The sequence below is a fragment of the Chiloscyllium punctatum genome, chromosome 36 (assembly GCF_047496795.1).
Source record: "Chiloscyllium punctatum isolate Juve2018m chromosome 36, sChiPun1.3, whole genome shotgun sequence".
NCBI lineage: Eukaryota > Metazoa > Chordata > Chondrichthyes > Orectolobiformes > Hemiscylliidae > Chiloscyllium > Chiloscyllium punctatum.
In genome coordinates, this window is record NC_092774.1 from 31,307,194 (window position 1) to 31,332,241 (window position 25,048).

General features: G+C 45.7%; 1 protein-coding gene across 1 annotated transcript in view; it reads right to left on the reverse strand.

Annotated features, from left to right (window-relative positions):
- Positions 1-229: 229 nt before the first annotated feature.
- The window catches only part of LOC140460329 (uncharacterized), a 91,642-nt gene continuing 66,823 nt past the window's right edge, over positions 230-25,048 (reverse strand). The window contains exon 3 of the mRNA XM_072554803.1: positions 230-2,687. Coding sequence (XP_072410904.1) covers positions 1,947-2,687 — 741 coding nt within the window. The 3' untranslated portion in view covers positions 230-1,946. The remainder of the gene's footprint in view (positions 2,688-25,048) is intronic.

Consider the following 25,048-nt stretch of genomic DNA (forward strand, 5'->3'; position numbering starts at 1 on the left):
TAAGAGCCAAATTAAGGCGATTCACCCACAACCACAGTGAGAGGCTGGGATTCACGTTGATTCCATTGCATTCAGCAGTACATCACGTCAATACTCTTATAAAGCGAAGGCTGACAGCACCACCTTTCTCAAACAGAAACACCCAGAGGAGCGTGTCACCCAATAATTTGTAAAATTAGCATGAAAAGTGGTGTGACCCGCTCTATTGATAAGAATAAATCCCCAACACTTTAAAATCAACAATCAGCAATTTATTTATCCAACTATCACGGTGAACAAATGAACAAAACTATTAACAAACTGGATACAGGCCAGGAGCAGATGGGTGGCACTAGTTTAGTTGGGGATCATGGACTGGTTGGTCTGAAGGGTCTGTTTCCAGGCTGCATGACTCCATAGCACGGAATGAATGGGGATCCATCCCAAAGATGATAAAGGTTTCAAGCACCACCTTAGGCAAATGTGTGGACTCCCTCCAGATAACTGAGGGCAGTGGGGCACTGTGAGGGTCAGTAGATCAGTCAGCCAGCCAGTTCTCTCCAGGAGACTTGTCTCAAGAAAGGAAGTGGTTTCCTGTCCCATCAGCCAGATTATCCAGTTTGGATAATATTTGGTCCTCTTTCTCCAACAAAATATGTAGTCAGGGCAGTGTCTATAACAAATATGTTATTCAACTTGGAAGAGTGCTGAAGACATATACAAGGATGTTGCCAGGACTCAAGGGTCTGTGTAAAAGGGAGAGGTTGGAGAAGCTAAGATATTTTTATTTAGAACATTAGAGACTGAGAGAGGCCCTTAGAGAAGTGAAGAGATCGTGAGAGGGTGAATGTACTCAGACTTTTACCCCAGGGTTGGGGATGTGAGGGCTAGAGGGCATCGGTTTAAGGTTACAGGAAAAAGAATAAAAGGGAACGTGAGGGGCAACTTTATTTATGCAGACAGTGGTAGACATATGGAATAAGATGCCAGCGGAAGTGGTTGAGGTGGGTACATTAACAACAGTTAAAAGGCATTTGGACAAATACGTGGATAGGAAAGTTATGGAAGGAAATGGGCCAAATGCAGGGAAATGGGCTTAGTGTTGATGGACAGTTTGGTCAGTATGGACAATGTTGGACCGAAGGGCCTGTCTCCTGCTGTGGGACTCTATGATTCGTGTCTCTTTGTCAGTTCGACAGTTTTGAGTTTCCAAATGAACATCTCACTAAATCAGGCCGAATAAAATCCAATCTCATTCGTCAACTCTGATGCAGAGGTGCTGGTGTTGAATTGGGGAGGACAAGGTCAGAAGTCACACGGCACCAGATGAAGTGATGAAGGAGCAGCACTCATGAAAGAGCAATGCTCCTAAAGCTTGTGATTTCAAATAAACTTGTTGCACTGTAACATGGTGTCATGTGACTTCCGACTTCTTCAAGCCTGGGTTTGTCTCAAACTCGATGGGATACTTGGCATATTTTATCAGTATCGCTTGAAGGAAATCTTTTTTTTAAGATTAGATTCCCTACAGTATGGAAACAGGCCCTTTGGCCCAACAAGTTCACACTGGCCCTCGCAGAGTAACCCAGCCAGACCCATTCCCTTATCCCTATTCCTCTACATTTACCCCAACTAATGCACCACACCTACACATCCCTGAACACTATGGGACAATTTAGATGGGCCAATCCAAACTAACCTGCACACCTTTAGACCGGGGAAGGAAACCGGATCACTCAGAGGTAACCCATACAGATGTGGGGGGGGCATCATGAAAGCTACACACAGACTGTCATCCCGAGGGTGGAATTGAACCCAGGTCAGCATCGTGAGGCAGTGGTACTAACCACTGAGTCATCATGCCACCCCTGAGCCACATAGGTGGGTTTGCGGGGGGGGGGTGGATGGTGAGCCCAGCACAAAACAAAAAAAACCCACTACACCCACTGTCAGAATGGACAGGAGGTTCAGCCCTGTGGGTGACCCACTGCAGCATCACTGGTGGAAACTGATTGTTGGATGCACTGGTGCCCCCGCTGGTGCCTCTGCAAGTTGCAGGACAATGTGAACCTCTGCCCGCAGTCGGGGCAGGCAAACGGCTTCTCCCCGGTGTGGACCCATTGGTGGGCCAGCAGTTTGGAGGAGCGGGTGAACCCCTTCCCACACTCGGGGCAGCTGAATGGCCTTTCCCTGGTGTGGACCCGCCGGTGGGACAACAGGTCAGAGGAATTGCTGAAGGCCTTACCACACTCAGGGCAAGCGAATGGCCTCTCCCCCGTGTGGATTCGCCGGTGTCTCAGCAGGTCAGAGGAATTGCTGAAGGCCTTCCCGCATTCTGGGCAGCTGAAGGGCCTCTCCCCCGTGTGGACCCGCTGATGGGCCAGCAGGTTGGAGGATTTACTGAAGGCCTTCCCACACTCTGGGCAGCTGAAGGGCCTCTCCCCCGTGTGGACCTGCTGATGGGCCAGCAGGTTGGAGGAATTGCTGAAGGCCTTCCCACACTCTGGGCAGCTGAAGGGCCTCTCCCCCGTGTGGACCCGCCGGTGCCTCAACAGGTTGGAGGAGTCGCTGAAGGCCTTCCCGCATTCGGGGCAGCTGAATGGCCTCTCCCCCGTGTGGACTCGCCGGTGCTTCAGCAGGTCGGAAGAATTGCTGAAGGCTTTCCCGCACTCGTGGCAACTGAAGAGCCTCTCCCCTGTGTGGAATTGCTGGTGGGTCTGGAGGTTGTCCACCCAAGTGAACCCTTTCCCGCACATGGAGCAGTAAGACGTCCTCTCACCAGTGTGTATATGCTGGTGGGCCAGCAGGACACAAGAGCAGGTAAAGCCCTTCGCCCGCTCGGGGCTGGAGAACGGCCTCTTCCCAGTGTGATTGCACTGATGAGTCGCCAGGACAGATGGGACACGGAAGCCCTTCCCACAGTCGCCACACTTCCATGGTTTCTCAACAGGTTGTGTTTCCTCGGGTTTCTCCATGGCCGAAGCTTCACCTGCACACACACGTGTACAACCCCGCCATGAATTCTTCTTTCCAGGCAGTAGAGTTGTTTCAGGCTCCACACTCAGTGCGCTGCAACAATAGGGTCTTTCAACCAGTGCCCCCGTACTCAAACAGGAACCAAAAAGAAAGCTTTGCTCCTTCTCACAGAATCATAGTTGAAAATTGTTGTGGTCCTGATGGATTGAGTAACTGTCAGACACTGACGTGAAAGTGAGGACTGGAGACGCTGGAGAATCAGAGTCAAAAACTGCGTCGCTGGAAAAGCGCAGCACGGCAAGCAGCATCAGAGAAGCAGGAGAATCAACATTTTGAACATCAGCCCTTTATCTGTTGACTTTGAAACTTCTGTCTTCAGATAATCTGTAAGAAAAGATTACAAAAGTCATCACTGCCAGTCCGGTTAAGAGTGAGATATCAAGGCATTGACACGGACACCAGAGAGAAACTGTACATCTAGATGTGGCAAATGTTAATGGCAAGCTAGAGTGATAGAGATATTAGGCACAGAAACAGACCCTTTAGTCTAATTCATCCGTGCCAACTAGATAACCTAACCTAATCTCGGCCGATTTGCCAGTATTTGGCCCATATCGTCTAAACCCTTCCTAATCGTATACCCATCCAGATGCCTTTTAATGTCATAATTGTACCAGCACCCACCACTTCCTCTGACAGCTCTTTCCTTAAACACGCCACTTTCTGCATGAAAGACTTATCCCTTAGGTTCCTTTGTTAAGTTCTTTTGCTTGAGCTTCTTACACTGCAATACGCCAACTTCTGTGAAAAACCAAACTTTATTAAGTACAGTACAAGCTGTGGAGAAACTCTTAATACTCTTCGCAATGCTGGTACACAACAGTACCAAACAAAAACCCCTTAAACAAAGTAAAACTGAAACAGAGGCTTACAGTTGAAGTTAGAAGGGCAGAAGGAGACAGTGTTAGCAGCTTTTCTCCACATAGACCATTGCTTAACTCACCCAAACGAGACTCCAGCTTTCAGGACTGACCACTCCCCTTTCATTGTACAGGTCACTTCTAAAACATAAAAGCTTTGGCCTCAAGTCTCATCTGTTCACATATAACCAAAAATGCCTCCCAATACCGTTTTTCATCTCTGTACTAAACCAGTCGCTTCGGAGCCTGGGTCTTTTTACCACCCCTCCAAGGACACAGCATCCTTGAGAAGAAGGACCAGCTTTTAGTAAAAGGACCAGCTTTGTGACAGTGGGATATAGGCCAAACACTGGCAGGTGGGATTAGATTAATTTGAGAACATAGCATGGAGTAGTTGGACTGAAGGGACTGTTTCTGTACTGTTTGACTCGGTAACTGTTCTGCAATGGTCTGAAAACCATTTTCTTGCCTTTCCCCATAAACATCCAATTCTTTGTTGTTCCAAAATCAGATGAACTCAGCCTTGAATATATTCAATGATCCCATAACTGCAGGAAGACATCCCCACTTCTGGACTCAATTCCTCTTGCTTATATAACACCTGCTTTGCTCATTGCTTGCTGCACCTGTGACAACTGGCATTGACTGGTGTGGAAGGGCGCTGAGGCCCCTTTATAAACATTCCTGATGAAGGGCTCGTACCTGTAACGCGGACTCTCCGGCTCCTCGGATGCTGCCTCATCTGCTGTGCTTTTCGAGCACCACACTTTTTGACTTTGATCTCCAACATTTGCAGTCCTTTCTCCACATCCCAATATATCACCATTTAAACAATGCATCTCCTTTCTGCTGTTTACCCCCCCCCCCCCCAACAGGGAATGCTATCACTTCACATCGTGGTACTGCATTTTCCATGAGTTTGCCAACTGAGACACAGACCTGGCCCAACTTTTCCAGAATCTGTCCCCTCCATAAATTGAGATTGAGAGAGAGACAGACAGAGACAATAGAGATGTCTCTGATTACACGCTCCTTCCGGTCCTCCAGGGCTTCCTATTGGTCCAACAAAAGAAGAGCACGCGCAGTTTTTGCCGACAACCAGGAGCACGCACAGGTTTTGCTGACACCGGCGAACATGCGCAGTGTGTGTTGTCACCAAGGAGCATGCGCAAGACGCTCTGTGAAGTTGCTGGTGTTACTGACAGGTTTTGTGCCCAAATGACAATCGGAGACAAGAAAGGCTGGAGCCACATTTTATATTTATCCTGCGACTCGACATTTTATTTGACTACTCATCTTTTCCTCAGGGTAGGGGACTCCCAAACTGGAGGGCATAGGTTGAAGGTGAGAGGGGAAAGATTTAAAAGGGACCTAAGGAGTAGAAAAAAAGTGTGAAAGTTAATTCCCCTCAAGAAGTGCCCTCTCCAAACCTGCACATCTTTGGATTGTGGGAAGAAACCGGAGCATCCAAAGGAATCCCACACAGAGAAGGTGCAAACTCCACTCAGACAGTTACCAGAGACTGAGATCAAACCCGGGTCCCTAGCGCTATAAGGCAGCAGTGCCAGCCACTGAGTCTGTTCAGAAAAAGCAGCAATTGATTTATATTAGGGTGAGAGGGGAAAGGATTAAAAGGGACCGAAAGGGCAACTATTTCACGGAGCGGGTGGTGCGTGGATTGAATGAGCTCCCAGAGGAAGTGGTGGAGGCTGGTACAATTACAATATTCAAAAGGCATCTGGATGGGTATATGAACAGGAAGGTTTGGAGGGATAGGGGCCAAGAGCTGGCAAATGGGCCTAGATTAATTTAGGATATCCAATTGGCACGGAACAAACAGTTTGTTTCCATGCTCCACTACTCTATTTCTACATAGTCAGAACTGTTATGACACGGACTGCACCCCCCACTAATTTAAACCTAAAAAAGATTTACCCCATGTGGTAATGTGTTAATTCAAGAGGTAAGGAACTGTTTCTAAAAGTCACTATTTAAAGTTTTATTTGACGATCTAGGACACTAACTTGCAAGTGTTTAAATCTGCCGGGATTTTTCATACTGCCAAATCTATTCAAATCTGTCTAAACCAGTTCAAATCTCAGACGAAAACCCCCAAATTTTAAAACATTGGGTGCAACCTCCCCCACCTAATTTAAACCAGTAACATAGAGAAGGTTTAATCCATGCAGTATTCTGTGAAAATTCAAGAACCAAGAAACTATTCCCAAAGGTCAGTATTTAAAGTAAAAATTAACAAATTTATTAAAGTCCAACGGAGAATAATTAATTAACAACTATTTACAACTCTTTTCTCTAACCTATCTTCTACCTTCCCCTGTATGATACCAGTCCAATAAAAAAACCCTGATTAAGATTTACTGAAAGATTCAAACTTCAAAACCAGCCAGCTGTTAAATCTTCTCTTTGTATCTTCCTCTGTAGATTTGCTCTCCAGGTCGGTGTCGATGTTTTTTCTCTGTGTAGACTCCTTCTCTGGACAGGTACCTCTCAAAGAGTTCTTACTAGCAGCCTACATTTGTTGGTCGTTTGTCAGTTCTCCTGAAACTGTTCAACTTTATTTTTTGATTTTGTACTCAAAAGCATCAAATCATTTCATTGGTGTTAATATTAGATTAGACTAAATTCCCTACAGTGCAGAACCAGGCCGTTCGGCCCAACCAGTCCACACCGACCCCCCAAACAGTAACCCACCCAGACCCATTTCCCGATGACGAATGCACCTAACAGTATGGGCAATATAGCGTAGCCACTTCACCTGACCTGCACATCTTTGGACTGTGGGAGGAAACTGGAGCACCCAGAGGAAACCCAAACAGACACAGGGAGAATGTGCAAACTCCACACAGACAGTCACCCAAGGCTGGAATCGACCATGGTGGTGTGAGGCAGCAGTGCTAACCAATATTCGCAAAATACTAAATTCAAACTTGATTGGAATTCAGTATTTTGGGGCAAGATTTAAATCAATTGGCCAAAATTGAGTATGTTTCTGTCTCCAGGCAACCCAGCTACTGAGCTGTTCGACCAAATGTTAAATTGTTACCTTGTTCAGAACGTTTGGTGCTCTGTCAGGTGGTTCTGCTCACTTTTCAACTCTCTTGAAGGGAGAATACACCTCTGCACCTTCGAACAAAACCAATTTTTCAAGACTAGGAATCGGCCATTCACCCCTAACAGGCGAAAGTGAGTACTGCAGATGCTGAAGATTAGAGTCAAGAACATGGTGCTGGAAAAGCACAGCAGGTCAGGCAACATCCAAGGAGCAGGAAAATTGACATTTCGGGCAAAAGCCTCATTCACCCCGAACAGCCTGTCCTCAACTGCACAGAGTTCAAAGCAAGTTTGAGAAAATGGCTGCAGTTTTGTATTAATATAAAATTGAACATGCGTTCAAACTTTAATGCTGTTTCTGAATATATTATTTGATCTATTCTCAATTTGAAAGATCAGTCATTTCTCGTGCACCCCTATCTCCCAGGCAGTGTCATCACCAACCATTCTCTCTCTCTCTTCTGAGATGAGCTTGATACAGCGATCAAAGAGAGCTCGAGGCATGAGAAAGTTTAGTGGGAGTTGGAAGAGATACAGAATGGACAGGGTGACAGAGTGTGGGGGCCATTGAGAGACTGGGGGGAACAGAGGGTGGTGGGGGCGGAAAGGAAAGACTCGGGGGTCAAAGGGTGGAGGAAGACAATGAGGGCGAGAGAGAGAAAATGGGGGGCAGAGAGTTGCGGGGCGAGAGAGAATGGATGGGGGCAGTGAGTGGGGAAAGAGACAGCACAATTCCCACCTTCCCCAGGACTGGGGCAGTGTCCCATGAACTGGAACCTACTCCTCTCAGAGCAGACATTTCTCAATCTACATATGGCGAAAGCAGGAAAATTATATAATCCCTGCAGGCCATTTCACCTATCAAATTCACACCGACCTTCCACACAGCATCGCACCCAGACTCATCAACTTACTCTACAGCCCTGCAGTTCCCCATGACTAACCCACTCTAACCTTCACATCCCTGGACACTTTAGCACAGCCGATCCATCCGAAACTGCAGATCCTTTGACTGTGGGAGGAAACCGGAGCACCCAGAGGTAACCCGCGCAGACAGAAGGGGGAGAACATACCAAAGTTCACACAGACAGTCACGAGAAGGTGGAATCAAATCGCTTCTAACAACTCTCCCACACCTGCAAAACCCTGAGCACTATGGGTAATTTAGCAGGGCCAATCCACCCTAACCTGGGCAAAGATAAAAATCACATGACGCCAGTCCAACAGGTTTATTTGGAAGCACTAGCTTTCGGAGCACTGCTCCTTCATCAGGTGGTTGTGGAGTATAAGATCATAAGACACTGAGTTTACAGCAAAACATTACAGAGTCATGCCACTGAAATGATACATTGAAGAAATCTGGATTGTAAAGTCTTTCATCTTTTAGAATGAGTTGCTGGTGTCATTAATATGTAAATCCCAGAAATTCTTATAAGACACCTACTCGAGATAACTTAAGGTTTTATGAGAAAAGATGACAACTCAGCTCAGACAATGCATTAAAGGTGTGAGGCCAGAGTCTGTCTGTATCCCAGTTTTTGAGTAAGACTGGTTCGATTTCCAAAGTGGAATTTATAAAATATTCTATGTATTGTCTGCCTGCAGATTGTGCATTTTTTGAGCAAAATGGAATGTATCTGCAAATACAAATTCACCTCATAGACCTTGGTGTGTGTGTGTGTGTGTGTGTGCGCGCGCACACATGAGAAAAAGAGTCAAGTTTCATACTGTATATCTCTAGGTCTATTGCATAACAGATGCTTTATTTCTGTTCATGTAAATATTGTTATAAATCATAGCTGGGTACTAATACTTAGATGTAAGGGAGAGACAATTCTTCATTTAGGGCACTATAAGAATCCTGGCAGACCCCTATTTCTAGTTTACTTGCCAATGAACAGACACAAGCACCTATTTAATTCTAACTTTTCACCTTTTTTGTTATATTTTCTGGTATGATACTCTGTGTCTGGATGGTTGACAGGCTGGGAGAGTGAGGGTTGGACTTTGATTGACTGAATGATTTATTGTTCCGGAAGGTGTCAAAGGAGGTTAAAGCTTCAGCAGAAATGAAGCAGAGTGAGAACGGACAACAACTGTGTGGGAACAGGGAGATCAATAGAGGACAAAGAAACCAGGACCTGAAATCCGAGCTGACTCCAGACTACCCTGTGATCAGTGCTTTGATTAGCAGGGTCAACCCTCTACCTTTACCTCGCTTCCCATTCGACTTGAATGCCACATCTCCCCTCAATATTTAGGATCCAATCCTTGTCATCCTGAAGCCATGTCTCTGTAAGGAGTCCCAGATCAAAATCATTCTCTTCAATGTGTGCAGTCAATTCATTCACTTTTGTTACGTTGCAGCACTGTTACACACGGGGTAACCCCCTCTGCTAAATTAAACCATCAACACAGAAGTGATTCACCCCATGCAGTAATATGTAAAAGTTTGAGAGGCAAAGAACTATCCCAGAGGTAAATATTTAAAGTATAAATTAACAACTTTACTCTTTATGTCCAACACAGAGTATTAAAACTCACAAAAATGCCTGGTTTTATAGTCTAAAACATCGGATCATTTTATTGGTGTCAATATTATCAAACTACTTAATTCAAACTTGATTGGACTTTGGTATTTTGGGGCAAAATTTAAACTGATTGGCCAAATTTGAATTAGTTTGTGCCTCATGGCAACCCAGTTGCTGTATTTGTGTTGACCAAATATTACAATCTCATCTTGTTTAGAACACTTTGTTCTGCTCGATTTTTTAACTCTCTTAAAGGTAAGTACCTCTACTCCTTCATAACAAGCACACATTCAGATACTGACCTTTTAGTTTTATTGTTTGTAATCTTTTGAATCCAGTTTTAATTGCTGGTACGTTTATTCTCCTTGTTCCTTTCTATTGTTCTCTGACATTCATTTTCCACATCACTACATTGCTCACCTGCCTTGATTTGGATTGGCCTTGCTAAATTGCCCATAGTGGCCAGGGATGTACAGGTTAGGTGGGTTAGCCAATGGGAAATGCAAGGTTATAGTTTCGTAGTAATAGAAGCAGGAGTAGGCCATTTGTACTGTTGAGCCTGCTTCACCATTTATTGAGATCGTGGCTGATCTATCCATCATCTCAGCTCTTCTTACTTGCATTATCCCGAACCCCTGATTCCCTAAGGGGTGGGGGTGGGAGGGGTGTATGAGCAGGATGCTCTTCGGAGGGGTCAGAATGGACTTGATGGGCTGAATATCCTTCTTCCACACTGTAGGGCTTCTATGATTTACCGCAGTTGTTTGCCTCAGATCACAGCTCCCAGAATCTCCCACCTTCTGCAAATCGAAAGACAAATCCCACCCTGCCCTCTCGTACGTATGTTATCTAAACGCTTAATCGTTTCTAGTGAACACAGCCCACACCTCCCGCTGCTGCCAGTAACCTTTACAATGCTGATGAAACAATACCATTCCTGCAGTACTGAAAACCCAAAGGCTTCTAACAATACCACTTATACACAGCTCCTTCTGATGGACAGCATTGGAAATACAATGTTGGAGGCTGGCCGAAATGAGCAGTTTAACTCAAAAATCCACCTAACCCTTCACTGGGCACCCCAATCAGCACACTGTCCTTCCTGCTGGGAAGCCTTAAAGCACTTCACCCCCACAGTGCAATGAATTCCCACTATCCACCAAAATCCTAGATGTACTCACGTACTCAGTTGCAGTCTCACCAATGAAATACTTCATTGCCACTTCTTCTGCTTCCAGTAAAGGCAAAACATCTTTGAAAGCTGGTCTGAAAGTCCAGTCTTACAACACTTCTGCTTTCATGCAAGATGATTAAAGTCATACAGTACAGAAACACAGCCTTCGGTCCAACTCATCCATGCCGACCAGATATCCTAAACTCATCTAATCCCATTTGCCAGCATTTGGCCTGTATCCCTCTAAATCCTTCTTATTCATTTACCCATCCAGATGCCTTTTAAATGTTGTAATTGTAGCAGCCTCCACCACATCCTCTGGCAGCTAATTCCAAACATGCACAACCCTCTGTGTGAAAAAGTTGCCCCTCAGGTCCATTTTAAATCTTTCCCCTTTCACGGTGAAACCTATGCCCTCTAGGTTTGGAGTCGCCTACCATGGGGAAAAGATTTTGGCTATCCAACCTATCTATACCCCTTATAAACTTTTGTAAGGTCACCCATCAGCCTCCAATGCTCCAGGGAAATTATCCCTGGCGTATTCAGCATTTTCCTATCGCTCAAACCCTCCAACTCTGCCTATATCTTTGTAAATCTTTTCTGAACCCTTTTAAGTTTCACAACATTCTTCCAGAGGAGGGCAACTGGAATTGCACACAGTTTTCCAAAAGTGGCCTAACATGACCTCCCAACCCCTGTACTCAATGCTCTGACCAATAAAGGAAAGTGTACCAAATGCGTTTTTCACAATCCTGTCTCTCTGCAATTCCACTTTCAAGGAATTATGAACCTGCAAGGACACTTTGTTTCGCAACACTCCCCATTAACTATGTAAGTCGTGCCCTGATTTGCCTTACAAAACGTAACACCTCACATTTATCTAAATTAACTCATTTTGCCACTCCTGGGCCCATCAGCCCATCCGATCAATTCTAATTTATATTGAACTTCGTTTCCTCTCTCATCCCCCAAAAGCTGATAATCTCCATCCCACACACACTTCCTCCATTCTGACTTTGCAGAACCTAATTCCTGCTGTAACTCATCCTGAAGGGTGTGGTTCATGCTGATTAACAGGCCCACACTCGGGGAGGGGTGAGATCTAATTCAAGCAGACAGAATTCTGAATGGCCTGGACAGAGTGCACATGGGGAATATGTTCCTATTGGTAGGAGAGTCTAGGACCTGAGGGCACAGCATCAGAGTAAAAGGAATATCTTTTAGAACAAAGATAAGGCGAAACATTTTCAGCCGGTGAGTGGTGAATATGTGGAATTCATTGCTACAGAAGGCTGTGGAGGCCAGGTCACTGAGTAGATTTAAGATAGAGATAGATAGGTTCTTGAGTATCAAGGGGATCGAGGGTTACAGGGAGAAAGTGGGAGAATGAGATTGAGACTTATCAGCCAGAACGTAATAGTGGAGCAACCCTGATGGGCTGAGAGGCCGAATTTCTGCTCCTGTGTTTTATGGTCTCTTGCTGTCCTGGACTAGGAGTGTGCAAATTGGGAGCCGGAATAGGCCATTGAGCCTGTCGAGCTTGCGCCAGCATAGAACAGATCATAAGTTGATATGAGTATACCGACGTAAAAGGTAAAAACAAGGACTTCAGATGCTGGAACCAGAGTCTAGATTAGAGTGGTGCTGGAAAAGCACAGCAGGTCAGGCAGCTCCTCGGATGAATATACCTACATTCAGGTTAATAAACTGGAATTTTATCCACTGGAGCAGAGGAGGATTATAAAATCGTGAGGGGTATAGATGAGGTGAACGGCCAAAATCCTCTCTCTAGGCTGGGGGTTCAAGACTACAGAGCTAATTTTGAAAGAGAGAGAGCAGAAAGATTTTAAAAGGACATGACGGTCGCCATTCCACCCCCCCCCCCCCCCCCCCCCGAGAGTGGTTTGCGTGTGGAATGAATTTCCAGACAAAGGGGTGGATGCAGATACAGTTAGAACATTTAAAAGACATTTGGATTAGTACATGAATGATGAAGTTTAATTTAAATTAAGTGTGAAGTGCTGGATTTTGGAAAAACAAATCAAAGCAGGACAATACACTTTATGGTAAGGTCCTGGAGAGTGTTGCTGAACAAAGAGACCTTGGAGTGCAGGTTCATAGTTCCTTGAAGGTAGAGTCCCAGGTAGATATGATAGTGAAGGCAGCATTTGGTATGCTTTCATTTATCGGTTACAGCACTGAGTAAAGGAGTTGGGAGGTAGGTGATGTTGCAGCTCTACAGGACATTGGTGAGGCCACATTTGGAATATTGCGTGCAACTCTGGTCTCCTGCCCATCAGAAGGACGGTGTGAAACTTGAAAGGGTTCAGAAAAGATTTACCAGCATGTTGCCAGATTTGAAAAAATTAGCTCTCGGGAAAGGCTGAATAGGCTGGGGCTGTTTTCCCTGGAGCGTCGGAGGCTGAGGCTGAGGTTTATAAAATCATGAGATGCATGGATAGGGTAAATAGACAAAGTCTTCTCCTGGGGTGGGGGAGTGCAGAACTAAAGGTTTTGGGCGAACTGGGAGAGACATAAAAGAGCATTAAGGGGACCCTTTTCACATAGAGTAGTGCATGTATGAAATGACCAGCCAGAGGAAGTGGTGGAGACTGGTATAATTACAGAATTTAAAAGGCATTTGGATTGGTCTATAATAGAAGGGGTTCGAGGGATATGGGCCCAGGGCTGGCAAATAGACTAGATTAGGATAACTGGTAGGCATGGACAAATTGGACCGAAGGGTCTGTTTCAGTGCTGTACATCTCTAGGACTCCAATATGTAAGGTTCAAAGGGATATAGGTTAAACACAGGCAGGTGGGTCCAGTTTAGTTTGAGAACATAGTCAGCATGGACTAGTTGGGGTGAAGGGTCTGTTTCTATAACTGATCTGTATTGGTCTTGCCTTCCCCCATAACCATCACTTCTTTGTTGTTCAAAAATCAGATGAACTCAACCTTGGATATACTCATTTACGCCCAAACTGCAGGAAGACGTCCCCACTTCTGAACTCAATTCCTCTGGCTAATATACCACTTGCCTTGCTCACTACTTGCTTCACCTGTCTGACAATTTGCACTGACTGGATTAGAAGGACGCAGAGACCCCTTTGTTCATCCACACATCATTGTTGATGAAAGGCTCAAGCCTGAAATGTCAATTCTCCTGTATTTGCCATTGAAAAAAGACCTGGACTAACTTTCCCAGAGTCTGTCCTCTCCCTGGATTCACTCCGTTTCCCTTCAGTTCCTGCAAGTCAACAGCTCAACCCCAGAATAGAAAAGTGGTTGAGAAAAGAGTGTTGTACTCACAGATGTTGGACAGAGGAAGGAAGTTGCAGTCTGGCGTGAAGCTCAATCTTCATTCAGAGAGAGAGGAGCAGCAGCAGCAACTTCAGAAATTCATGGTCCTACTTCCGCATGGGTTTGCTTTGATTGGCAGGAGGACCAGTCTCCATCCGGTCCTCCAGAGCTTCTCATTGGTACATCAAAACAAGGTCACGGAGCGTTTCCGCTTGTTGCGTGAGCATGTGTCGTACTTTGCTGACACCGTGACACATGCGCAGTGCGTTACTGACACCCAGTAGCATGCGCAGTATGGAAATGTTGGCATTACTGACAGATTTTCAAAGTTAAAAATCACACAATGCCACGTTGTTGCCCAACAGGTTTATTTGGAATCACTAGTTTTCGAAGCGCTGCTTCTTCATCGGTTGGTTGTGGAGCCGAATCATAACACACAGACTTTATAGCAACAGGATTGCAGTGTCATGGAATGGAATATCAAACAACTTTAGCTGACCTCTACCATCTTTTAGAATGACCATGTTAGTTTTGATTCCTTCACATGTAAATTCCAGAACTTTTCAAAAGTTACGTTCTCAAAATAGCTTTTAACAATAGGTGTCATCTCAATCAGATAATGCACTGAAGTTAAGTTAAAGTCTGTCTGTGTCCCAATGTTACGTCAGACGGATTATATTTCTATCGTGGTATTACAGAATCTTACGTGTCTGAGTTTTTGAGCAAAATACAATGCGATTCTGCAAGTACAAATTCAACCCACAAACTTTTATGTGTGTGAGTGTGTGCAGGAGAAACTGAGTGATCATGTGTGTGTGAGAGAGTGAAATGGGGGACAAGTCTGTGAGAGGGTGTGTGTGTGAGAGAGAGCATTTGAGAGAGCGCATGTGTATGAGAGTGAGTCTGTGTGAGTGTGTTGGTTTGGAGGAGCACGTATTTGTCTAAATGCATGCTTGTGTGTGTGTGAGAGACAGAGAGAGACAGACAGACAGTCTACCTTGAAGGATGGTCAACCGAAGGTTCAAGGATGAATGTCCCGGACCGCTGTAGTGTTCCCCGACTGGGAGGGAACACTCCTGGCTGGTGATTGTTGTGCAGTGTCCATTCATCTGTTGCTGTAGCCTCTGCTCGGTCTCGCCAATATACCAAGACTCAGGGCATCATTGCCTGCAGTGGATGAGATAAAACAATGTTGGTTGAGTCACATGAGTACCTGCTGCACTCATGGTGGGTGGTGTCCCCACGTGTAATGGTGGTAATCGTGTCAACACTCTGATACATCTTTCATCATCTGCCGTGACAAGAGTTGTTTCATCTTGTCCTGAAGGCCAGGCAGTTTTCTGAGAACAATTATCTGTTTAAAGTTTGGCAGTTGTTTGAAGGCGAGAAGTGGAGGCGTGGGGAAGGTCTTGGCGAGGTGCTCATCCTCATCAATAATGTGTTGCAGGCTGTGAAGAACATGGCGTTGTGTTTCGGCTCCTGAGAAGTACTGGACAACAAATGGTACCATTTTGGTCGCAGCTCGTGTCTGTCTCCCAAAGGAAGTCATTACAGTTTCTTGCTGTGACACATTGGAACTGGCAGTTGATGAGTTGAACATTGTACCCCGTTCTTATGAGAGAATGCTTGTGTACTTCCAAGTGTCTGTCATGTTCCTCCTCACCTGAACAGATCCTATGTATGCGAAGGGCTTGTCCAGAGGGGGTGGCTGTTTTAATATGTTTCACTAGAGAAGTGTAGCACTGTCAGGATATCCGTGAGTTTGCGGTACAGAGAAGTGCTGAGATACCCATCCTTGATAGAGCTGCATGTGTTCAAAAATGAGACAGATACTAAAGAGTGTGGCGAGTGTGATGGTGGGATGAAACTTGTTAATATCACAGTATCGTTGTTTCAGTGACTCCTCACCATGGGTCCAGAGGAAGAAATGTCATCAATGTATCTGGTGTATAGTGTTGGTTGGAGGTCCTGTGCAGAAAAGAAGCCTTGTTCGAACCTCTGCGTGAAAATGTTGGCATACTGGGGTGTAAATTTGGTCCCCATGGCTGTTCTATGTGTCTGGACGAAGAACTGGTTGCCAAAGGTGAAAATGTGGTTGAGAATGAAGCGGATGAGTTGTAGGACAGTGCTCAGAGATTGGCAGTTGTTGGTATTGAGTACTGAAGCTGTTACCGTGATGCCATCGTCATGAGGAATGCTGGTGTAGAGTACTGACACATCCACGGATTCAACTAGTCCGTGGATGCTGAGCTTCTGGAAGGATTGGATCAGAAGTCTTGATGAATGCTGTCAGTTCACGGTTGTGCTCTTTAGTCAGATCAGCTGGTAGTTGCTTGTCGTGTTCCTGGTCAGTTGTTTGTACACTTCCTTGCAGAAGTCCATTTATTCCGAATTACTCAAAAACTGTATAAATCCATTTAAGATTCTGTATCTCCCACTTTAGAAATAGAATCAGTCTGGCCTAACATTGGGACACAGACAGACTTAAATGTCTCACCTTCAGTACATTATCTGAGCTGAGATGACACCTATTGTTAAAAGCTATCTTGAGAATGTAAGTTTAAAAATGTTCTGGGATTTACAAATGAAGGAACCGAAACAAACATGGTCATCCAAGATGCAAGCTCACCTGCACACTTTAGCACAGCTGATCCACCCTAAAGTGCAAATCTTTGGACTGTGGGAGGAAGCCAGAACACCCAGAGGTAACCAACACAGACACAAGGGGGAGAACATGCCAAACTTCACACAGACAGTCACCCAAGGGTGGAATCAAACCCAGGTTCGTGGCATTATTAAGCAGCATTGCTAACCACTGAGCCACCATCCCACCCAGTGCTTTGAGGTTCTGCTTTGTCTTTGCAGCTTTTAACTTCTCATGCGCCCTCAGCAGAGGCTGTGTCCTGTGACATTGTTGGACCGCACCCATTACACTTCCCTTTCCCACTTCTCCAGCCCAGAGCAAAGCGGTTCTTGAATCCTGGCATCAGATTCTGATGCCATCTATGCTTCTGCTGCCAACTGCAGAGAACAGAGGCAATTCCCGTCACTATTCTGTCCCTTACCTCCCCCTCCCTAACGTTGTTCTTACTCCCACCACCCCACAGTTAGCTCCTCTCCCCTGAAGCCTTCTCTCAGATCCCCTTTACCTGCCTGACCCGGGCTCGCACCCTCCTGACCCTGTCCACTGATTCCATCAGAAGGCTCTGTCCGGTGGGAAAGACCATCTCCCGGAATAAAAAGCATCTGATTAACTTTCCTCCTTGCCCTCCCACCGTGTCAGCAACCTGGATTCCAGCTCCACCTCTCTGAGCCGAAGGTCCTCCAAGTTGTGTTTGCCCGAGATCACATCATCCAGAGCCTTCCATCTTTTGTAAATCGAAAGACAAGTCTCACCCTGCCCTCTCCCGTGTCTATTGTGTAACTGCTTAATCATTTCTAGTGGCTGAGCACAGTGTGATAGCCAAGTTTGGAATCCATGAGGATGGCTCCACCAGGACCTTGGGTTCATGTTACATTACAGGTGACCCCACTACACTGTACACATTCTGTCTCTCTGTCTCTCACACACAGCCATACATTCTCACATACTCACGCAGGCACTCTCTCAGATATACACGCTCTCTCAGATGCACACACATGTACCCACCCACACTCTCACCCACACACACATCCTCTCACAGACTTATCCTGCGCACTCTCACTTTGAGCAAAATAGAATGTATCTTCAAACATAATTCTGAAAATGCAAATTCACCCCATAGTCTTATCTATGTGTGCATGCATGAGAGTGAGTGACTGTGTGCATACACTTGAGTCTGGCTGCGAGAGTGTGTGTTTGCATGTGTGCATGCTTGGTAAAGTCAGAGTCCGACGGTAGGTTCAGGTAACTTTTGTTGGGACCGAACTTTGTTGCAGCTTCAGATCATCCCAGCAAAAAGGTGCACAAGAAGTAGCTTTTTTTTAAACACACACACACACACTCCCCTGCATTTCACTTTCTTCACTATTGGTCAGCTGAGTTGTCCCTTTGTAATTCGATCCTTGGTGCAGCCTTAGCCTGGAGGAAGTATTGCTTCACTCAGCAATTGCAACCCATAGTCTGTATCCAAGTAAGATTCTCCCCGCGCACTTGCAGAGGGGCTGTCAAGAATCAACCACACTGCTGTGGGTCTGGAGTCACATATAGGCCAGACCAGGGAAAGGATGCAGCTGGGACGACTGAGTGAAGCCTTTCCCACAACGGCAGTTTCCTCCCCTAAATCATGAGTGAATCAGATTGGGGAGTTTGTTCCCCGAAAATGGTTTCATAATGAGATTCTGAACTCCAGATTTCTGACTGAACTCCAAATCCGCCATCTGCTTTGGTGAGATTCAAACCCGGGAGTCCCCAGAACTGGGTTATTAATGCAGTCGATAATGGCACTCGGCCGAAGCTCCTTCAATCCCCCTGCGATGGTCGGTGAACTCACTGATGTCTCTGCAGGTGGGAGGAGCGGGTGAAATCCTTCCCGCACAGAGAGCAAGTGAACGGTCTCTTTGATCCTCCAAGCTGAGTAAGTGGTGTGAAGTACTGTACTTTTCACAGTCACTGCACTGAATCTCCCTCATTCGGGTGTATCAGTATTCTTCCTGCCACACCAGTGTCCAAGCAGACAAAAGCAATCATTTCTTCTCGACTGGAATGGCTGCTGATATTCAAGTCCCAATGAATCAAGTGGCTCAGTCAGAAGCTGATGTATCTTTTGGTTTCAGATTTCTTTCCCCATGTCTTCCTGCAAAAGAAATCACGAAATAAGTCACGGTCAGTCCAGTCAAATGAACATAATATCGGTGACAATTCCATAGATTGCCAGATACCTGCTGATCATATATTATCCATGACACAGAAACCTGAAAACCCTCATTCAGCAAGGTAGCATTAGGTATATAAAGAGGAAAACTTCATTTAGGTGACAATGACCTGGAACAATCTTCCTACAAATGTGCTGGAAATGGAGCTGAATCAAGGATATGAAAATGAAATGTCAAGGCTGCTTCAGGAAAGAAAGCCAGTAAAGTTGCTGAAAGACTTCCTGCTGACCTGTTAAATAAAAATGAACACAAGAAATACAGGATGTAATTCCATTACTATATTAGAAGGTGAAAAATCATAGCCATGCAGCGTGTACAACAGCGAATATCAGATATACGCCATATGAAGCAATCATAAATCCCTGCAGGGCAGAAAGAGGCCATTTGGCCCATCGAGCCTACTCCACCATTCTTTAAGGTCATGGCTGATCGATCCATCATCTCAGCTCCTCTTACCTGCATTATCCTGACTACCCTAAATTCACCTACCATCCAAAATCCCATCGAACTGTGTCTTGAATATGCCTGCTTCTATTGCTTCCTTGGGCAAAGAATTCCATAGATTCACCACTCTGCAGGAAATGTAGTCCCTCCTCCTACGCCTTAAAACTACCCCTAATCTTGTTACCTAGTCTAACCCACCGGCAGAAACGACGAGATAAGGTGGGTCTGGGTGGCATGCTGTTCGATGGGTCAGTGTGGACTTGATGGGTTGAATGGCCTCCTTTCACACTGTAGGACTTCTATGATTTACTGCAGTTGTGTTTGCCCAGAACCACAGCTCCCACAACCTCCCAACTTCTGCAAATTGAAAGACAAGTCCCACTCTGCCCTCTCATATGTGTGTTATCTAACTGCTTCATCGCTTCCAGTGAATACAGCCCACATCTCCCGCTGCTGCCAGTGACCTTTACAATGCTGATACAACAATGCAATACCTGCAGTACTGGAAACCGTAAGACTTCTGATGATACCAGTTACTGATTCACCGCTCCTTCTGATGCACAGCATTGGAAATACATTGTTGGGGGCTGAAAGAAATGAGCAGTTGAAAACAAAAACGCATCTAACCCTTCACTAGGCTTCCCGCTCAGGACACTTTACTTTAAACACTTCAACCCCACATTGCAACAAATTCCCACATTCCATCAAAATCCTGGATGTCCTCACTTACTCAGTTGCTGTCTCTCAAATGAAAAATTTCATTGTAGCTTCTGCTCACAGTAAGGACAAAACATCTTTGAAAGCTGCTCTGAAATTCCAGTCTTCACAACAATACTTCTGCTTTCCTTCAGTCCAAATTGTCTGTGCTGACCAGATATCCCAAATTAACATAGTCCCATTTGTCAGCACTTAGCCTATATCGCTCTCAATTCACCCTGTTACCAGATGCCATTTAAAATGCTGTAATTATACCAGCCTCCACCATTTCCTCTGGCAGCTCATTCCATGCTTGCATCACTCTCTGTGTGAGAAAGTTGTCCATAAGGTTCCTTTTAAATCTTTCCCCTTTCACCTCAAATCTTTGCCCTCTAGTTTTGGACTTCCCTACTCTGGGGAAATGTTTTTGGCTATTCACCCTATCCATGCTCCTTATGAACTTCTATAAAGTCGCCCCTCAGCCTCCAATGCTCCAGGGAAAACAGCCCCGTCCTATTCAGCCTCTCCCTATAGCTCAAACCCTCCAACTCTGGCAATAGCCTTGTAAATCTTTGCCAAACCCTTTCAAAGGTTCACAACACATTTCCTGTAGCAGGGTAACCAGAACTGAACACAGTATTCCAAAAGTAGCCTCATCAATGTCCAGTACAGGGGCAACATAACCTCCCAACATCTGTACTGAAATGCACTGACCTATAAAGACAAGCACATCAAAAACCTCCTTCGCAATCCTGTCTACCTGCGACTCAAGAAACTATGAAGCAGCACTCCAAGGTATCTTTGGTCAACAACACTCCCCATTCACTTTGCAGATCCTGCCCTGATCTGCCTTTCCAAGATCAAAATTTCAAAATGGGGTTGAGAAACGTATCAGTAATGATTGAATGGTGGAGTAGATCTGATGGGCTGAATGGCCTAATTTCTGCACCTATGTCATATGGTCTCTTGCTGTCCTGGACACAGAGTGTGAGAATTGGGAGCAGGAATAGGTCATTTGGTCTTTCCAGTCGGCACCAGCATTGAACAGTTCATAACTGGATATAAATATATCGGCATCTAGGTGAACAGGGTGGGATTTTTTTCACTGTAGCATCGGAGGTTGAGAGATGACCTCAGAGGGGATTATAAAATCTTCAGGGGTATCGATGAGGTGAACAGCAGGTATTCTTTCCCCGGGATGGGTGTTTCAAGGTTAGGGAGCAAACTTTGAAGATGAGAGGAGAAATATTTGAAAAAGACATGAGGGGCACCTTTTTATTTTAAGACAGAGAATGGTTCTCATGTGGTATCAATATCCAGAGGAGGTAGTGGATGCAGGTACAGTTACAGTGTTTAAAAGCCATTTGGATAAGTACATGGAGTCATAGAGATGTACAGCATGGAAACAGACCCTTCGGTCCATCCCGTCCATGCTGACCAGATATCCCAACCCAATCTAGTCCCACCTGCCAGCACCCGGCCCATATCCCTCCAAACCCTTCCTATTCATATACCCATCCAAATGCCTCTTAAATGTTGCAATTGTAATTGGAAAGGTTCAGAGAGTCTGGGCCAAACACTGGCAGGTGGGACTAGTTTAGTTTCTGAACACAGTCAGCATGGACTAGTTGGACTTAATGGTCTGTTTCTATGCTGTATGACTGTAACTGGTCTATACTGGTCTTAAAACCATTTTCTTACCTTCCCCCAATACCCATCCACTTCTTTGTTCTTCAAAGTCAAATGAACTCAGCCTTGAATACATTCAATGACTGACCTAACTGCAGGAAGACATCCCCACTTCTGAACTCAACTTCTCTTGCTAATATACCACTTGCCTTGCTGATTGCTTGCTGCTCCTGTCTGACAACTGGCAGTGACTGGTGTAGAAGGACGCTGAGGCCCCTTTGTCCATCCACACATCATTCCTGATGAAGGGCTCGTGTCCGAAACATTGACTCTCCTCCTCCTCAGTTGCTGCCTAACCTGCTGTGCTTTTACAGCGCCACACTTTTGAACTCTGATCTCCATCATCTCACTTTCACCACATCTCAACATATCACCATCTAAACAATGCGCCTCCTCTCTGCGTTTTTTAAAAACACATCAAAGGCGAGAGATTGTGTCACTGCATTTGCCATGTGTTTGCAAATTGAGACACAAACCTGGATCAACTTTTCCAGAGTCTATCCCCTCCCTCGATTCACTCTTTCCTTTCAGTTGCTGCAAGTTAACAATTGAACCCCAGAATGAAACAAAACATGGAAAAAGTGGTGAGAAACAGACTGTTGTACTCACAAAAGTTAGGCAGAGGAAGGAAGTTACAGTCTGGGGTGAAGTTCACAGAAAAAGGAGCAGCAGCATCTTCAGAGCTCACGGTCCAACCTCCACATTTCGACCATGGCCGGCTCTGATTGGCAGGAGGACCAATCTCCTTCCGGTCCTCCAAGGTTCTTCATTGGTCCATGGAAAGGAGCTGACGCGCCGTTTCTGCGGGCACCAAGGAATATGCGCAGTGCTTTGCTGACACTGGCGGTCATGCACATTGATTGCTGACACCGCGGAGCATGCTCAGTGTGCAGGAATTTGTTACAAATTTTAAAGTTAAACATCACAAAACACCTGGTTATAGTCTAACAGACTTATTTGGAAGCACTAGCTTTCAGAGCGCTGCTCCTTCATCAGGTGGTTGTGGAGTATAAGATCGTAAGACACAGAATTTATGATCTTATTCTCCACAACCACCTGATGAAGGAGCGGCGCTCCGAAAGCTAGTGCTTCCAAACAAGCCGATTGGACTGTAACCTGATGTTGTGTGATGTTTCACTTCGTACACCCCAGTCCAACACGGGCACCTCCAGATCATGACAAATTTTAAGTGTCCAAATGCGAATAGGAGAGAAAAATACCAAAGCAATTTTTTGTCGAAATGTTATTTTCCCTGTGCCTTGACATGTTATTCCTTTTGCATTTTGTCTGGCTGCTCAACGTTTCTGTCTTTTCCCCAGGGTAGAGGTATTCCAAAACTACAGGGTATAGGGTGAGGCGAAACGATTTTAAAAGATTTAGAAGACTAGGAATATAACATTCACCCCTCACAGGGCGAAAGTGAGGACTGCAGATGCTGGAGATTAGGGTCGAGAGTGTGGTGCTGGAAAAGCACAGCAGGTCAGGCAGCATCTGAGGAGCAGGAGAATCGACGTTTCGGGCAAAACCCTTCATCAGGAAATAGCCATGGGGAACTGCAGGGCTGTAGCGTAATCGAGTGGGTCTAAGTGGGATGCTGTTGGGAAGGTCGGTGTGAATGGCCTGCAGGGATGATATGCCTTAGCCATGCTTATATTGAGAAATGGTTGCCCCAAATCTGCTGTGGAATGAGTGGGTTCCAGTTCGTGGGACACTGATACCAGTCCGGGGGAAGGTGGGATTTGTGCTGTCTCTCGCTTCCCATTCCGCCCCTTGTCCATTTTCTCCCCACCCACTGCCCTCGCCCTTTCTCCCCTCTTCATACTGCACCCCAATTCTCTCCCTAACCCTCTGAACCCCAGTCATTCTCTACTCCCCAACCTCTGTCCCCTCTCCATTTCTCTCCCTTCTCCACCACCACCAGTTCCCCCGCCCGTCCTTTCTTGTGCCTCAGCCCTCTTTGATCTAGTGGCCGAGCAGAGGCTGATAGCCAAATTTAGAACACATGAGGATGGCCTCAGCCGAGACCCTGGGTTCACGTCACACGACAGGAGACCCAGCGACGCAATACACTCTCACACACACAAGCACACTCTCTTACATACTCACACGCTCGTACAGACCCTCTCTGACCGACATGCTCTCTCTCAGACACACAGTAATACATCCCCACGCTCAAACTTACGCATACACCATCTCACATGCTTATACTCCATCACACACACACACGCACACACACACACACGCACACACACACACACACACACACACACACACACACACACAGTACCCAGCATGAACACGCACACACACGCTCTCTCTCATGCATGCACTCACATATAGAAGTCTTTGGGGTGAAACTGCGTTTGCAAGATTATATATTTGTAAATAGAACCAGTCTCACTCAAGATTAGGATACAGATAGACCCTACCCTCACAGCTTTCATGCATTGTCTGACCTGAGGTGTCACCTCCTTTTATAGAACCTTAAGTTACCTGTAGAATGTGACTTTTAAAAAGTTCTGGGATTTACAGATGAATGAAGCGAAATCTACAACCCGTTTTAAATGATGAAAGACTCAACAGAAATCTAGGTTTCTTCAATATATCATTTAAGTTGCTAACACTATAATATTTTATTCGATATTCTGGGTCTTATCATCCTCCTCCACAGCAACTACAGGTCCAAGGAGATCTGTCCCAACTTTCCAATCTACCTTCAGAACTGACACTCCTCAGGCACGGCACCATTCATGTCAACCTGTTCATACCCTGAGACCAACGAACCACATGCCATGGGCGCAGCCAGCTCCAGAAGCAGCTGAGATTTGCTCAGTACGAAATACATTGTACATTGCTCCCAGAATTTCAAGCAGCAACGAGTTTCAAGAACATCTGCTTCTCAGTCTGTCTCCCAGCTCCCAGAACACTGCTGTTTGTCCCGTCCCCAGGGACCCGGCTCTCTCCACTAGCGGATAATTGAACCATTTTGTTTCTCCTTCCAAGCTGTGCTGGTGGAAGGCAGAGCCCATTCGCTCTTCTGCTCTCTCTCCCTATCACTTGGGGGAGGAGACGTCATTGACACGAATCCATCAAATGGCAACTTTAAACTTGTTCCAAAGGTCTGTTCTCGGAGAAATGACAAGGTGATGTGGTATCGGGACAGACAGAAATGGACACCGGAGACTCTTCCCTCAGGTAAATTGATATGAGTGCCTTCTTGTGCGACCTGTTTGGTGTTCAGAATTTGCCTTGACACAGCAATCCTGCAGAAAGTATTTTGTTACAAGGGCGTCTGTTTCTTTACCGCAGGAAATGGACAAAAACAGCAAGTCATGTGTTTCTACTTCACCAGTTCATTACCATCTGAGGGAAGAGGTTTCACACTTGAGATCAGGACCCAGCGACAGAAG